General features: G+C 37.1%; 1 protein-coding gene across 5 annotated transcripts in view; it reads left to right on the top strand.

The window, feature by feature from the left end:
* The window catches only part of USP15 (ubiquitin specific peptidase 15), a 133,388-nt gene that overhangs the window by 10,212 nt on the left and 106,211 nt on the right, over positions 1 to 16,965 (top strand). For all 5 annotated transcript variants that reach the window (XR_011497100.1, XR_011497101.1, XM_014859330.3 and 2 more), the window contains exon 2: positions 14,752 to 14,879. Coding sequence is in view for 3 of the 5 variants with exons in the window: in XM_014859330.3 (XP_014714816.1) it covers positions 14,752 to 14,879 (128 nt within the window). In the remaining 2 variants the exon portion in view is untranslated. The remainder of the gene's footprint in view (positions 1 to 14,751; positions 14,880 to 16,965) is intronic.

Here is a 16,965-nt window from a genome sequence, read left to right on the forward strand (position 1 = left end):
GGACCCCTTTTTATGCTTTCATAGCTTCCTGTACTTTTCCTTCACAACACTTGCCACGATATTTTACTATGTATCTTAATTACCTACTGTCTCTCTCCTCTACTGGACTCTGAATTATATGAATGTAGAGACCTTGGCTGTTCTGCTAACCACCTTGTCATATGGAATATCATGTACGTAGTAGGTCTCCAATAAATATATATATGTATATTTTATTTTTGCTGAGGAAGATTAGTCCTGAGCTAACATCTGTACCAGTCTTCTTCTACTTTATATGTGGGTTGCTGCCACAGTGTAGCCGACGAGTGGTGTAGGTCTGTGCCCAGGATCAAAACCCACGAACACGTGCTGCTGAAGTGGAGTGCACTGAACTTAACCACTAGGCCACAGGGCTGGACCCTCCAATAATTTTTTTTTTAAGATTTTTTTTTCTATGTTTTAGTTTTCCATCTCCCCAAAGCCCCCAGTACATAGATGTATATTTTAGTTGTGGGTCCTTCTAGTTGTGGCATGTGGGACACTGCCTCAGCATGGCTTGATAAGGGGTGCTAAGTCCGTGCCCATGATCCAAACCAGTGAAACCCTGGGCTGCCGAAGCAGAGCACGTGAACTTAGCCACTTGGCCACGGGGCCAGCACCTCCAATAAGTATTTTTTGATAAATGAATTTCCGTTTCTTTTTTTTTTAATTGCAGTAACATTGGATTATAACATTATATAGCTTTCAGATGTTCATCGTAATATATTTCAAATTCTATCTAGATTACATCATGTTCACCACCCAAAAACTAATTATAGTCCATCACCACATATGAGAGCCTAATCACCCCCTTTTGCCCTCCCCCTCTGGTAGCCACCCATCCAATCACTGTTGCTATGTGTTTGTCGTTTTTATTTTCTGCTTATGAGTGAGACCATATGGTATTTGACTTTCTCCCTCTGACTTATTTCACTTAGCATAATACCCTCAAGGTCCATCCATGTTGTCACAAATGACCAGATTTCATCATTCTTCTGGCTGAGCAGTATTCCATTATGTATATATGCCATGTCTTCTTTATCCATTTGTCCCTTGATGGGCACCTAGGTTGCTTCCACGTCTTGGCTGTTGTGAATAATGCTGCAGTGAACATAGGGGTGCATGTCTGTTTATGCCTTTGTGTTCTCAAGTTCTTTGGATAAATACCCAGCAGTGGAATAGCTGGATCATATGGTAGATCTATGCTTAATTTTCTGAGGATACTCAATACTGCTTTGCATAGTGGCTGCACCACTTTGCACTCCCACCAGCAGTGTACGAGGGTTCTCTTCTCTCCAACACTTGTTTCCTGTCTCGTTAATTATCACCATTCTGACCGGAGTGAGGTGATACCTCATTGTAGTTTTGATTTGCAATTCCCTGGTAGCTAATGATGTTGAGCATCTTTTCATATGCCTGTTGGCCATCTGTATATCTTCTTTGGAGAAATCTCTGTTCAGATCTTTTGCCCATTTTTAAATTGGGTTGTTGGTTTTTTTGTTGAGCTGTATGAGTTCTTTGTATATTTTGGATATTAATCCCTTATCTGATATATGTTTTGCAAATACCTTCTCCCAATTGTTAGGTTGTCTTTTCGTTTTGTTGATGGTTTCCTTTGCTGTGCAGAAGCTTTTTAGTTTGATGTAGTCCCATTTGTTTGTTTTTTCTTTTGTTTCCCTTGCCTGATCAGACATGGTACTTGAAAATATGCTGCTCAGACTGATGTCAAAGAGCATACTGCCTATGTTTTCTTCTTGAAGTTTCATGGTTTCGGGTCTTACATTCAAGTCTTTAGTCCATTTTGAGTTGATTTTTGTGCATGGTGTAAGGTAGTGGTCTACTTTCATTATTTTGCACGTGGCTGTCCAGTTTTCCTAATACCATTTATTGAAGAGACTCTCCTGTCTCTGTTGTATGCTCTTGGCTCCCTTGTTGAATATTAGCTGTCCATAAATGTGTAGGTTTCTTTCTGGGCTCTCGATTCTGTTCCATTGATCTGTGTGTCTGTTTTTGTGCCAGTACCATGCTGTTTTGGTTACTATGCCTTTGTAGTATATTTTGAAATCAGGGAGTGTGCTATCTCTAGCTTTGTTCTTTTTTCTCAGGAATCCTTTGGCTATTTGGGGTATTTTGTTTTTCCATATAAATTTTAGGATTCTTTGTTCCATTTCTGTGGAAAATGCTGTTGGAACTTTGATAGGGATTGCATTGAATCTATAGATCGCTTTAGGAAGTATGGGCATTTTAACTATGTTAATTCTTCCCATCTAAGAGCATGGAATATCTTTCCATTTCTTTGTGTCTTCTTCGATTTCTTTCAATGTTTTATACTATTTGGTGTACAGATCTTTCACCTCTTTGATTAAGTTTATTCCTAGGTATTTTATTCTTTTTCTTGTAATTGTAAATGGGATTGTATTCTTAATGTCTGTGTCTGCTGCTTTGTTGTTAGTGTATAGGAACACAACCAATTTTTGTACGTGGATTTTGTATTCTGTTACTTGATTGTATTCATTTGTTATTTCTAAGAGGTTTTTAGTGGATTCTTTAGGGTTTTCTATATGTAAAATCATGTCATCTGCAAAGAGTAACCATTTCACTTCTTCTTTTCCAATATGGATCCCTTTTATTTCTTTTTCTTGCCTGATTGCTCTGGCTAGGACTTCCAATACTATGTTAAATAAAAGTAAAAGTGGGCATCTTTGTCTGATTCCTGTTCTTAGAAGGATAGATTTCAATCTTTCTCCATTGAGAATGATATTTGCTGTGGGTTTGTTATACATGGGCTTTATTATGTTGAGATGTTTTCTCTCTGTACCCATTTTATTTAGAGTTTTTATCATAAGTGGACGCTGTCTCTTGTCAAATTCTTTCTCTGCATCTATTGAGATGATCATGTGATTTTTATTCTTCATTTTGTTAATGTAGTGTATCACATTGATAGTTTTGAGGATGTTGAACTATCCCTGCATCCCTGGAATGAAACCCACTTGATCATGATGTATGATCTTTTTAATGTATTGTTGTATTTGATTTACTAGTATTTTGTTGAGGATTTTTGCATCGATGTTCATCAGTGATATTGGCCTGTAATTTTGTTTTTTTGTGTTGTCCTTATCTGGTTTTGGTCTCAGGATAATGTTGGGTTCTTAGAATGAGTTAGGAAGCCTCCCCTCCTCTTCAATTTTTGGAAGAGTTTGAGAAGGATAGGTATTAAGTCTTCTTTGAATGTTTGGTAGAATTCACTAGAGAAGCCATCTGGTCCTGGACTTTTATTTTTTGGGAGGTTTTTGATTGCTGTTTCAATCTCCTTGCTGGTGATTGGTCTATTCAAATTCTCTACCTCTTCCTGGTTCAGTTTTGGAACGTTGTATGTTTCTAAGAATTTATCCGTTTCTGCTAGATTATCCGATTTGTTGGCGTATAGCTTTTCATAGTATTCTCTTATTTTCTATTTCTCGGGTGTCCATTGCAATTTCTCCTCTTTCATTTCTGATTTTATTTATTTGAGACTTCTCTTTTTTGCTTGGTGAGTCTCACTAAGAGTTTGTCAATTTTGTTTATCTTTTCAAAGATCCAGCTCTTTGTTTCATTAATTTTTTCTACTTTTTTTTAGTCTCCATTTCATTTATTTCTGTTCTCATTTTATCATTTCCTTCCTTCTGCTGATTTTTGGCTTTGTTTGTTCTTTTTCCAGTGCCCTTAGATGTGCTGTTAGATTGTTTATTTGGGATTTTTCTTCTTTGTGGAGGTAGGCCTGAATTGCCATAAACTTCCCTCTTAGAACCGCTTTTGCTGTATCCCATAGATTTTGACATGTCATATTTTCATTTTCATTTATCTCCAGGAATTTTTTTATTTCTCCATTGATTGCTTCATTGACAATCATTGTTCAGTAGCATTTTGTTTAATCACATTTTTGTGCCTTTTCTGGTTTTCTTTCTGTAGTTGATTTCTAGTTTCATACCTTTGTGGTCAGAAAATTTGATCTTCTTAAGTTTATTGAGACTTGTTTTGTGGCCTAATATGTGATCAGTCCTGGAGAATGTTCCATGTGCGTTTGAAAAGATTGTGTATTTTCTGGGTTTTCGATGGAATGTTCTATATATATTCACTAAGTCCATCATATTATCTTCACAAGTGGTTGATCTGCTACCTTTACTATGTTTGTACTTTTACTGGTGGTTTTATTGCCCGGTGGTTGGATAATTTTTTTATCCTTATTTGTGGTCATCGCTTTCCCACTTAAATAAGTCACTTTAGCATTTCTTGTAGAACCGGTTTCTTGGTGATAAACTGCTTTAATTTTTGCTTATCTGGGAAGCTCTTGGTCTCTCCTTCCATTCTGAATGACAACTTTGATGGATATAATATTCTTGGCTGTAGGTTTTTTCATGTCATGCCGTTCTCTTCTCGCCTGTAGGGTTTTGGCTGAGAAGTCCACTGATAGCCTTATGGGCTTTCCTTTGTTATGTCACTTGTTGCCTTTTTCTTGCTGCTTTTAGGATTCCCTCTGTATCTTTAATTTTGGACATTTTAATTATAATATGTCTTCATGTGGGCCTTTGTGGTCTTATCTTGTTTGGAGCTGTCTGTGCTTCCTGTACTTGGATGTCTGTTTCCTTCCTTAGGTTAAGAAAATTTTCAGGTATCCTTTCTTCAAATAGATTTTCTGCCCCTTTGTCTCTCTTCTCCTTCTGGGACACCTATAATATGAAAGCATGCTTGATATTGTCCTAGAGTTCCCTTAGACTGTTCTCATTCTGTCTGATTCTTTTTCCTTTTTTTCTGTTCAGCTTGGGTGATTTCCTGTAGTCTTTCATCTAGCTCGCAGATCTGTTCTTCTGCATCATCTGTTCTGCTGTTGAGTCCCTCTAGTGAATTTTTCATTTCCAGTATTGTATTCTTCTTTTCTGATTGGTTCTTTTTTATATTTTCAGTTCTTTGTTTATGAGCTCACTGTGTTCATCCAGTCTTCTCCCAATATCTGTGAGCATCATTGAGTTTCCGTTTGAACTCTTTGTTGGGTAGGTTGCTTATTTCTGTTTCATTTAGTCCTTTTTCTGGGGTTTTGTCCTGTTTCCTTGTTTGGAATGTATTCCTTTGCCTCCTCATTATGCCTCTTTCTCTTTGCTTATATCTGTGTATTACGCAAGACAGCTATGTCTCCTGATCTTGGAGAAGTGACCTTATGTAAGAGATGCCTTTTGAGGCCCAGCAGTGTGCTTCACTCTCGTCACCAGTCCAAATGATCCAGGAGTGATCCCTTTGTGGGCTACTTGTGTCCTTTTGTTGTGGCAGGGTTGCTCTTAATGCAAGTACCCAGGGAGTCTAGTCTTTCCTTCCCTTGCCAGCTGTTTGTAAATCTGGTTTGGGGAGCCTCAGCACCATTGGCTACAAGGTCTAACAGCACACTCCTGTTGCAATTTTCCTGTTAATTGGGTAGGTACCCAGTGTAGCTCATTGCTAGGCTCGGGGGCTTACAGTTACTTTAGGCCTCAGGTCTATAAAGCTGTTGTCAGTTCTCTTAGGAGTGTGGCTGAGTGGGGCTGGCCCTAGGCACAGGAGCACTCAATTGTTTCAGGCCTTGGAAGGGAGGTGCTGATCTCTTCTATGACTATTTGTGAAGCACAGTTCTTCTGCTGATAAGCCTCACTTTCCACAGGACCACCCACAGCATCAACAGAGTCCTGGTCCACACACACTTCCCAACCCCTTGGAGCATACCCTGCAGATGCCCCCACCTCTCCGCCAATGCCCCCCACAGTTCACCTGGTCCTCACATAGGCCCTGCCCCACAGAGGCGGACACACTCACCTGCCTGTAGAAGGTCAAGGCACCCAGTCAATGCAGGCCAACAAGTAGCCTGAGGGCTTGCTGTTGCTCGGGGCCCGTCTCTATGGTGGGCTGCCTTCCCTGGCTGAGCTAGATTAAATTTGCACTCTAGTGGGTGTGGCAGACTCCTGGGCTAACAGGCCAGGGGAAGAACTTCAGTGGCGTCTGTGGGAGTCTGTGTTAGCATGCCTGGACTAGGTGACAACAATGGCTACCACCAATGTCTCAGTCTCCAGAGAGGTCTCTCCTCTCTCTGAGGTGCACCCAGAGCCTACCAGGTGAATCTGTTTTCACCAAGGGACTGTCAACCTTTTTTCTGGTGATTTTGGGTTGCTGAGACAGGTGAGTTTGTGCATGGGCCTTCTAAGACCGGGGTCCTTTTGGCTTTCATCTGATAGCTTTTCTGGGGGTGTTCCCTGCTGCAGTTAATAGCCAGCAAAGCCAGATAGTAAGACCCCCATCTCATTTGTGCTGAGCCTGAAGGATGCTTACAGCAGTATCAGGCCCCTGTTCCGGACCTCACATCTCCAGGCAGGGCTGTGTACCTTAGGGTGACTCCCGCCTGGTGGCTGAGAAACTCCGCTGCTCCTGAAGGTGGCTTTTTTTCTCTCCAGAAGGAATTTCTGCCTGTTCAGCCTTAGTCAGGACTGTCCCTTGTTGTGGGGGTTCTTTTTATCCAGTTTTCTATCCAGGAAAATTTTTCCAAAAATAGTTGTAACCTGGTTGTGTTCATGGGAGGAGATGAGTTCAGTCTGTCTACGCTGCCATCTTGACGAGATCTCCCTCCATTTCTAAGATGAGCAATCTAAGGGTTTTAGTGCTGAGTAACTTCTCAAAGACCTCACAGCAAGTAATGTCAGAAAGAGAATTTTCATCAGTACTTTTTTTGTAGTAAATTTAGAATTCATGTCTGCTCAAGTCTAATTTCAGGAGATAAAATTTATAAGCAAAAATAATCATGAAAATAAATTGAGGGTGGGTGTGAAAAAAGTTCATCTACAATTTAGTGTTTACCACAACTCTAGAAAACCTCTTAAAAGAAAGATAGTGTTTACGTTTTTGTATAGTCTTAATTAATGTGAAAACATAAGTATTTCACTTCTTTTTTATAGCTTTGTAATAACATTGTGATACCCTTTTGCTGCCTCACTTTATAAAGAGAACTGTTTCATAAAGAGGGGAATATGGTGTATGGTTTTACTGAGCATCTGTTATATCTTTAGGTCTTTGTTAAATAAATGGGATTTAAGGTAAAGTTTAATATAGTAGAAAGAACATTGAACTTTAGAGTCTGAAAAGTAGAATGCATACTGAGAACAGGCCCTGCATACTCAGTAGTGTTACATGACTCCTTGCTAAGTCACATAACCTCTCTGAGTTTTAGTTTCCCTGTCAACTAAGTAAAAAAAGAAAGAGAAAAAATGTTACTCTAATGATAAGCTAATTAATGTGAAAACACTTGATACAAAAAACTTTACATAAATATAAAGCATTTATACTCTATGTCATATTAGAATTTTAATTTAAACAGGATTGACATGAACGTATTTGTGTTTTAAAAATTTCTGTGGCAGCACAACGGAGGACAAATTGGAAGTGAGCAAACTTAAAGCAAAGAAGCAAGTTGGGCGACTATTACATTAATCTTTGCTACTGAAAATGGGACTTAGAGAACTATAGAGTACTTTGTTAAGAATGAAGAGGAGACAGGCAGACTTAGTTACTAGATGTTATGGTGTTAGAGGAGAATATAGGATAATCTGGTTTCTGGCTTGGAAAATTAAATTATGATATCATTTATTAAAGGAATACTAGAGAAGGAGTACATACAAAAGTGTGAAGATGATTGACAACTTGAGGTTGAAATGTCTATGAAAAATATAAGTTGGCATGGACGAATAGGAATTAGAAATATGATTCAAGAACTTGAGCACTGGCCCTGGGATGCAGATTTTGTAACCATTGGTATGAATTATAGTATCATGGGAGAGTGTGAACAGTGAAAGAAGAAGAAATTAGGGAACAGCTCTGTGAAATACTAACGTTTAAGTAGAGAAGGAGAAGGTTGTAAAAAAAAAAAAAAAAGAAGAATATCCTTCCCCTCCAGAAAAGCAGAATCACAGAGTTTAACTTTAAAAAGGATTGATAAGGTACATAAAATTATGGAACGTTTGGATTTGTTAGGGTCATCATTGGTGACTTTGTGAGAACCTTTTTGAGGGTCCTTTGAGGTAGGAAGATCTATTGTGCTAGGTTGAAGAGTAAGTGAGGATTGAGGAAGGAGAAGCTTGGCTCCAAGGACAAGTCAGAAAAATGGGAATAGGTAGAGGAGGAAATGAGTCTGTGAATTGGGCGGTGACTTAGAGGGGAGAAAGGAAAAGAACTGGCCCTTATGTGCTGAGGAAAAAAAAAAAACAGAAGAAAAGATAGAAGGAGAAACAAGGGGATAAGGGCTGTTAATGACGTAAGTCTTTAAGGAGACAAAATTAGAAGAATTTGGAAATTAGATCCAAAGCCATAGGAAGAAAAATTATTAGCCTTGGATTTAAGGAGCGTTATACCTTCCACTGGTGTATAAGGGAATCAGGTAAGATTAAGGCGTGGGGCAAGAGAGTTGGAAAGAAAATTGAGGCTTCTGACTTCCTTGAAAAGTAGGCTGCAAGGTTGTCTATTCAACCTAATGGGTTAGAGACAGTGAGACTGGCAGAAGTTTGAAATAAATTACTGGAAATAGAGAAGGCTGTACTGGAGACATTCTGGAGGATTGACGGTCATATGTGAAGTACTTGAGAGATTGAAGACTGGAGATCTTTAATGTCCGTGAGATTTCCTTTAGTAATTTTTGAACCCAGATAATATTAACATGATGATAAAAGTTTTCGTATTCTGTACTAGTGAGTGAGAATAGTAGGTAATGCCCGTGTGTAAGACACTCTAATAAAATCCCTTGTAATCCACTGATAGAGAGGGAAATGATAGTGATTAAGCCACAGCCAAAGGCTTCAATCATAAATAACGTGATCTTGATCATATTTTTAATACGTTAACTTCATAGCTTTTTATATGGGAACACAGCCAGATGGCTCAGTATTAGTCAGAAATCTTTCGCCTTTAGTGTCATCTGTAAAGTATAGACTTCTTCGTGCAAGAAACTTAAATTAGTCTGTCGCAAAGCAGTTAATTACTACTCTGTACTTTGGGCTATGTAGATATTGGACATTAGTATTTAGATGAATTTTAAATGGTTGCAAGTCCCAAGCTTAATGTAGTATTTGATATTAGAGCTTGATGAGGTTGAAGTCAGTATATATGTCAATTTTAGGATTTTTTGATTAATTTGTTTATATTATCTTCCCAGATATCAAGGGTAAAAATCTGTACTTTCTGTACTCCATGTGCTTTGCTTTTCTTATAAGATGTCACCCAATCATTTTTACTTTTCTGGCTTGCTTACTGGTTGCTCTAGTGACCAAAAGGAAATAATTTCTTGAAAATGAATGTATTATTATATATCAGAATCATAATTTGATAAACTTAGAAACAAATCGTGCTTTTCCAAAGGAAATTCTTCAAAGCTTATGTTAATTTTTTATTAAAACAATGCAAATTCATCTGTTTGGAAGAGATAATATAAAATATGAGATAATATAAAATTATGAATCTGTTTCAAAAATATTAGAACTGTGCATTTTATACATTTGCCATACATATTTTTCATCCTATTTTTATGCTTGAAATTTTATTTGTTGATTGTCACTTAACTCTATCTGTTTTGTTGGCCTCAACCATTATTCAGTCTATATATCTGACTGCTTCATTTTTGTGCAGGTATAGAAGATGTATCAACATAAAAACTATTATTCTGTATTAAATAGAAAACATATTAACTATATTTGATGTAATATCTCAGGGAGACAGAAGAGTACAAAGAAAACTATAACAAAACACCTGTGTACCCCTCTCTTAGTTTAAAAAAATAAAACATTACAGGTACAGTTGAATCTCCCTGTATAGATTTCCCTAATCCCATTCCCTTCCCTCCCTTGCCAGAGGGTGCCATCATCCTGAAATTCTTTTTTATTCTCTTCATTTATATTTTTAATATATATGTATGGGTCTTTAAATAATCTGCATTATTTGTATCATGTTTTAAAATTTTCTATAGTTGCATTGCGTGCATATTTATGTTATCTTAATATATTTGTGTTATATTCCATGTATCCTTTACATCTTTTTTGTTGTTGTTCACTGTTGTAGTTTTGAGATTTATCCATGTTAATACATGTTAGTTGTATTTTTCATTTCAATTTTTGTGTAATATTTCTTGGTATGAATAATGGATTTTCGATTTTTTCCAATTTTTCATTCTTACAAATGATGCTACGGTATATTTTTTATAGTTGTATTCTTGTAAATATGTGTGAAAGTTTCTGTAAGGTTAAACTTAGCCATGGCAATACATGATTGTAATGTTGTGCACATCTTCGTCTTTAATAGATGTTGCCAAATAACTCTCCAAAGTGAGGGTTCTAGTTTACACCCCCATTGGCAGGATATGAGTTCCTGTTACTACACATCTTCTCCACACTTAGTAGTATTGACGTGTGCATGTGCTTGTGTGTTTACCAGTTTCATGAGAATAATATGGTGTGGTGTTAATTTGTATTTTTCCTATTACTAATAAGATTGAGCATCTTCTAATATGTATAGAGGCCATTCTGATTTCCTGTTCTGTGAATTGCCCTTTTTTGCATTTTTCTTTCTTTCGTTGTCTTTTTAAAGATTTTATTTTATTTTTCCTTCTCCCCAAAGTCCCCCAGTACATAGTTGTATATTTTATTTTACTTTATTTTATTTGTTTGTTTATTTTGAGGAAGATTGGCCCTGAGCTAACTACTGCCAGTCCTCTTCTTTTTGCTGAGGAAGTATGGCCCTGAGCTAACATCTTGCCCATCTTCCTCTACTTTATATGTGGGACACCTACCCACAGCGTGGAGTGCCAAGCGGTGCCATCTCCACACCCAGGATCCGAACCCGCGAACCCCAGGCTGCTGAGAAGCGGAACGTGCGAACTTAACAGCTGTGCCACTGGGCTGCCCCCATAGTTGTATATTTTAGTTGTGAGTCCTTCTAGTTGTGGCACGTGGGATGCTGTCTCAGCATGGCTTGATGAGTGGTGCTCGGTCCATGCCCAGGATCCGAACCAGCGAAACCCTGGGCCACCAAAGCAGAGTGCACAAATTTAACCACTCTGCCAGGGGGCTAGCCTGTCTTTTTTTTTTTTTTTAATCAACTTAAGGGAGTTCATGTATTCTCGTCCTTTGTTGGCTATATGCAGCAGGGGTATCTTCCCCAGTCTGTATCTTATCTCTTTACTTGGTGGTGTCTGTTGAACAGAAGCTTGTCATTTTAACTTTCAAGTTTATCAGCCTTTATCTTTAAAATCTCTTTGCTTTTTGTCTCAAGTCTTCCTATATTCTAAGGTAACAAGGATTTTTTCCGTATTTTTTTAAAAAGTAATGCGTTTGCTTTCACATTTATGTTTTTAATCCAACTATAATTTATTTTTGTACAGTTAGTTCTGCTGTAACACAGCATGTGTTCCCCAAAATCACTGTGCTATATGCAAAATCATGTGATAAAAACCATAGGGCATATGGGGAAAATGGAATTGGGGCACAACACTCAAAAAAATTGTCAGTGACACATTTTTTTAAAAAGGTATTTAATAAAAATAGCACAGTTTTACATATATTAAGTTGTTAAAAAATACATAAATGCCACAATAAACACGGCATTTTTATTTTGAAAAAGCTGAAGTTTGCTTGTGGAGGTGAGATTCAGAAGGGTTGTGGCTTGTGAGTTATTGTGAAGAGGTGGAAGAAGGTTATTTGAAATCTGCCAAGAAGGTATAGCATCAGATGTGGAGAAAGTGGCTCATAACACAGGTGGTGAATTTAGGTAGATGTTTGAAGTGTGTGTGTTTTGTGCATATTTATGCAGCTCAGTATAGCTGCGTAGTTTTCTATATTCAACCAGTGTTGGTTTCAGAGTTTGGACTAGGGTGAAGCAAGCAAGGCTCCTAGGGCTTAAAATTTAAGAGGTACTCCCTGTTAGAGTCCCTAGGCATCTCACTTACCTCATCCTAGTCCTGGCCTGGCTTGTGAATGAAGTAGTGCTTGAGCGTACACTGAAATTTGTGTTACTCTTTCCTAATAGATAAATCATGTTTAACACATTCAAGTTTTCGAAGCAAACATTAGAGTAGACCTGACTGCATATGTAAGGTAGAACTCTAATTAATATTTTCCATATACATTCTCAGATCTTTCCTCACTAGTTTGTAATGATGCTTTTAGCATATATTGTAGTTCCGCGTATACATGAGTCTGGTTCTTGTTTCTGTGTGCCATTTTCATTGGTCTTTTTCTTTCTCTCGATGCCCGTGTCATTTTCTTAATCTCAGGTCTGGCACTAATTTTGTAACTTTGGGCAAGTTAATTTCTGTGTGTCTGTGAAATTATAATAGTGCCTACCTTGTTGGGTAGTTAAAAGGAGAAAATGAGCCAATATTAAAGTACTTAGAAGTACAGGCCTGGCCCAAGGGTAAAGTTCAAATGTTGTTATTTTGTTATTACTAAAAGTAATGTTTACAACTTAATAAAGAGTCTTGATATCTAGGAGACTGAGATTGCCATCTTGTTTTTCCTTTTCCAAAGTGTCTGAGAGGAAACAAGGAGAGGCTTATGGAAGGATTCCTTGAGAAAGTGACATTGAGGCTATCTGAAAGATCGTAGGAGTTAACTAGGTGTTGAGAGCAATAGGAAAATATTCTAAACAGAAGGATCCATGAGAAAATGGTGTGTCTAGGAACTGAAAGAAGGCTCTTGTAGCTAGATCTCAGCACAAAGAAAAATGGTACTAGCTGAGACTAGAGAGGTAGGTAGGAGCAGATCATGCTAGACCTGTTAGGCAGTGTTAAGGATTTTAGACTTCATGCTAAAATCATAGTTATAACTATTCAAAAAAGAATCTCAGAAGCCCAAATTGTGCTCATGTGGACTTTTAATAGCATACCATGAATTAAGAGTGCTGTTGAGAATGTATAAATTCAGGGCTTTGTTCACTTATTTGTAATCTTTGTGAGCTCTTGATTCTTTTCTAGACTTTTATCAGTTCAGATTGAGGAATCTTGGGTTTTTGGCAGATTCATAGATTAAGAGTAGAATTTTTACAGTGCAACAAATTTATGTAAATGTCTTGAAATAGAATGTTTTCATTTATTTCTCCACTTCATCTAATATTGTTGTCTTTCGTGGGTATACCTAAGACGGCTACATATTATTTCTTAATAGATGTTCCTATTTTTTCTACCTCCTCACTCATGTTTCATTACCACAGAATTCTTCAAGTAAGGTATAGGTGGCCTGAATTAGAAATAAGATGTGCTTTTTCTATTGAAGGTAGTGTTGAAAGCAGTTAAGTATTCATCAGATGGGAGCTTCTCCTCTCATACTAGTATCGTTGTACAGAAAGTAGTCACTCAAGATCTAGGAAAGAGAATTGAACTAGAAATGTTATGGCAGCAGATGAATACTGCCCAGTACAAACCTCCACTATAACTGTAAAGGATTTATTAAATACCTTGGGAGATAAAATCCCATTTTTCAGAAATACTTTTTAGATAAATATAAATAGAATTTTGCTGGTATTCCACAAATAGTTTTTAAAGTAAGTTTTATAAATGACACTTTCAGTTACAGTAGTTTTGTTAATCTATGAGTTCAACATATTTCCAATCAAAGTCTTAATTGGATTTTTTTGTGAAACTTGATAAACTGACTCTAAAATTTATATGGAAGAGCAAATGGCCAAAGATAGCTAACACAATTTGCAACAGCAACAAGCTGGGGAACTTGTTACAGGTCTGATGAGAAACTAATTCTAGGTATTTGAAAATAAGATGAATATAGTTTCAGAAATGCTTATAGTGCTTGGTGTATCACCTTTTTCAAATCAATCCTGCATGCCCTAGCGGATTTTACTACTGTATGGGAAGGAGTTGAAGACAGTGTTAGTGTTATTAACTTTTGTTGGTAAAGAAGCTAATTATTTTTAAAGTTTTTTGGAGACTTTGATTATGATTATTTAACTTATAATCAATCTTACAAACCTTTAATAGTTACTTTTCTTACCCCTGAAAAGATACAGTAAATTATATAAAATTAACATACTATGTTTGTAAGATTTTTGCAAAAAAATAATTTTTCTTATTTCTTTATGTTTTACCATCTTGCATTTTAAAATTTGTCTTGATTGATTCTTGTGATTACCATTTGAATTTTTGTTCAACTGACAAATATTTTATTGAATAGCTGTTACTTCCATTTTTTAAAAAATGCTAAGGATTTTTTTTTTTTTCGGAGAAAGATTAGCGCTGCGCTAACTGCTGCCAGTCCTCCTCTTTTCACTGAGGAAGACTGGGCCTGAGCTAACATCCATGTGCATCTTCCTCTACTTTATATGTGGGACGCCTTCCACAGCATGGCGTGCCAAGTGGTGCCATGTCCACACCCAGAATCTGAACCAGTGAACCCCAGGCTGCTGAAGTGGAACATGCACACTTAACCGCTGCGCCACCAGGCCAGCCCCAGAATTTTTTTTAATGTGTATGTCAGTACTTGTCCTCCAATGGCAGATATTTATAGAACAATAGAAATACTTTACAAAAATGAAATGTTTTTCTTCAAAATACTGTGACATTACAGTTATTCTCAATAATCCTTTGAAGTTAGGCATGTACTTTTAATATGAAAGGAAATATCAAAAATGGAGAGCTTTTCTGCTGTTCCTGTAGTTCCAGGTATTTCCCTTTACTAATCTTCTTATCTTTTTTAGGTATTTAGTTGATAGTCGCTGGTTCAAACAGTGGAAGAAATATGTTGGCTTTGATAGTTGGGACAAATACCAGATGGGAGATCAAAATGTATATCCTGGACCCATTGATAACTCTGGACTTCTCAAAGGTATTAGTTCCTTCTTTCAGTCAAGTTGTAAATGTGTTCATTTCAATATGTTATAATCAATACGTGTAATATGGAAAATGTTAATATAGGTAAATTGATAAATTAAAAATTTCTTTGTTATAGATTTGACCTAATGAACTCAGATTATTGTGTCATACTTACTGTTCTGTGTCATGACAAATTTTGTTTTTAATTTATGATATAATAAGGGTTTAGTATTGTTTAAACGTTTAAATGAAGAATGTAAATTAGATAGCACTAGCTTATTATTTGGGGGAAATGCTGTATTGTATATTGCTTTTCCTAGTGGAAACATGACTTTTTCTTTAAGATGGGGAGCCCTGGTAGATGTTTTCATTCTTAGACTTTTTCATTAATCTTCTACAACCCTCACTACTTGCCAGCTCTTCTGTACCTCTCATCACATTTAGAGAGAATAAAACATAAGTACCAGAACTTCCATTTCTGGCCACGTGGAATAACAGGGACTGGATTTATCCTTCCACCTGAATGAACTAAAACCCTGACAAAATATATGAAAGAGCGGTTCTCAAAACATTGGACGTCAGGCAACAAAGAACAGTGATCCCTGAGAGGTAGGAGACTTGTGATTGTTTCAGCTTACTGCATTGAGAGTTTCCAAGACACAGCACAGAAGGGGAAACCCATGGAAAGCCTAGCCATCTTCCTTAGTTGAAGAAAGAGTTTGGTGTCCATGGAGACCAAGGCTGCCAGAGTTTTCAGGGCAGAGTACCAGACAGGAATGAGCAGCACAGAGAGGCAGAGACTGAGACGTGGAGATCTGTAGAGGGTGTCTCTCAAGTCTTCAACTGGCTTTTAATCAACACATGCATCCAGGGAAAGAATCACCCAAAAGAATTAGAGGGAACCATCATTGAGGCTCATATAAGACCAAGAATAATGTGTTTACAGCAGCCAGAGTGGAAACCCTTATAATTCACAAGGTGGACTACTGAGAATGGTTTTGCCTCTGTAATAAGGCAAAATTAATCCTCTTGTCAGTTCTAACTTGAAAGCATCAAACTATTTCCAAATAACTTAGCTGCATCTCAGAACAAAATGCAGGAGTATTTATAAGAATACAAAATACCCAGCATCCAACAAGATAAAATTTGTAATATTTTGGATCCAACCAAATATTACCTGACATGCAAAGAAGCAGAAAAATATGATGCATAATGAGAAATATCAGTGTTTAAAAAAATTTTTTTAAGTGGAAAAAAGGAAAAAAGAACAAGTGAAACAAATAGAAAACAAATAGCAAGCTGGTAGATTTAACTCCAGTTCTGTGAATAATCACATTAAATATAAATACCCCAATTAGAGATAAAGACTGTAAGAGTGGATAAAAAAATAAGATGCAACCCAACTCTATACTGTCTACTTTAAATATTAATATAGATTTTAAGTATTTTAAATATAAAGATAGAAATAGATTAAAAGTAAGAGATTGAAAAACATATAATGCCATGTTGTGGTAAGCAGAATTCTAAGACTGTCCTCCAGTGACCCTCACTCTTGTGTAATCGTCTCAGCTTTGAGTGTGGCTGGAACCTGTGAATAGGATGAGATATCATTCCCATGATTATATATCACAAAAGGGAGGTTATCCCAGTGAGCTTAATCTAATCACATGTGCCCTTTAAAAGCAGAGAGTTTTCTCTGGCTCATGGTTGAAGAAGTCATATTCAAAGCATGAGAATGACTCGACACATCATTGCTGGTTTGAAAATGGAAGGGACCACATGAGAAAGAAGACAAGCATCCTCTAGGAACAGGGAGAGGCCTTGGCCCCACAGCCAGCAAGGAACAGGGACTTCATACCAGCAACCATGAATTCTGAATTCTGCCAACAACCTGAATGGGCTTAGAAGGGATTCTTCCCCAGAGCCTTCAAATAGGAGACCAGCCTGTCTGACATCTTATTTCTGGCTTGTGAGACCCTAAGTAGAGAACTCTGTTGAGGAGCCCACTTGAACTTCTGGCCCACAGAATTGTGAGATAATAAATGGATGTTGTTTTAAGCTGCTATGGTAATTTGTTATGCAGTAATAGAAAACTAATA

Source organism: Equus asinus, chromosome 22, assembly GCF_041296235.1.
Source record: "Equus asinus isolate D_3611 breed Donkey chromosome 22, EquAss-T2T_v2, whole genome shotgun sequence".
NCBI lineage: Eukaryota > Metazoa > Chordata > Mammalia > Perissodactyla > Equidae > Equus > Equus asinus.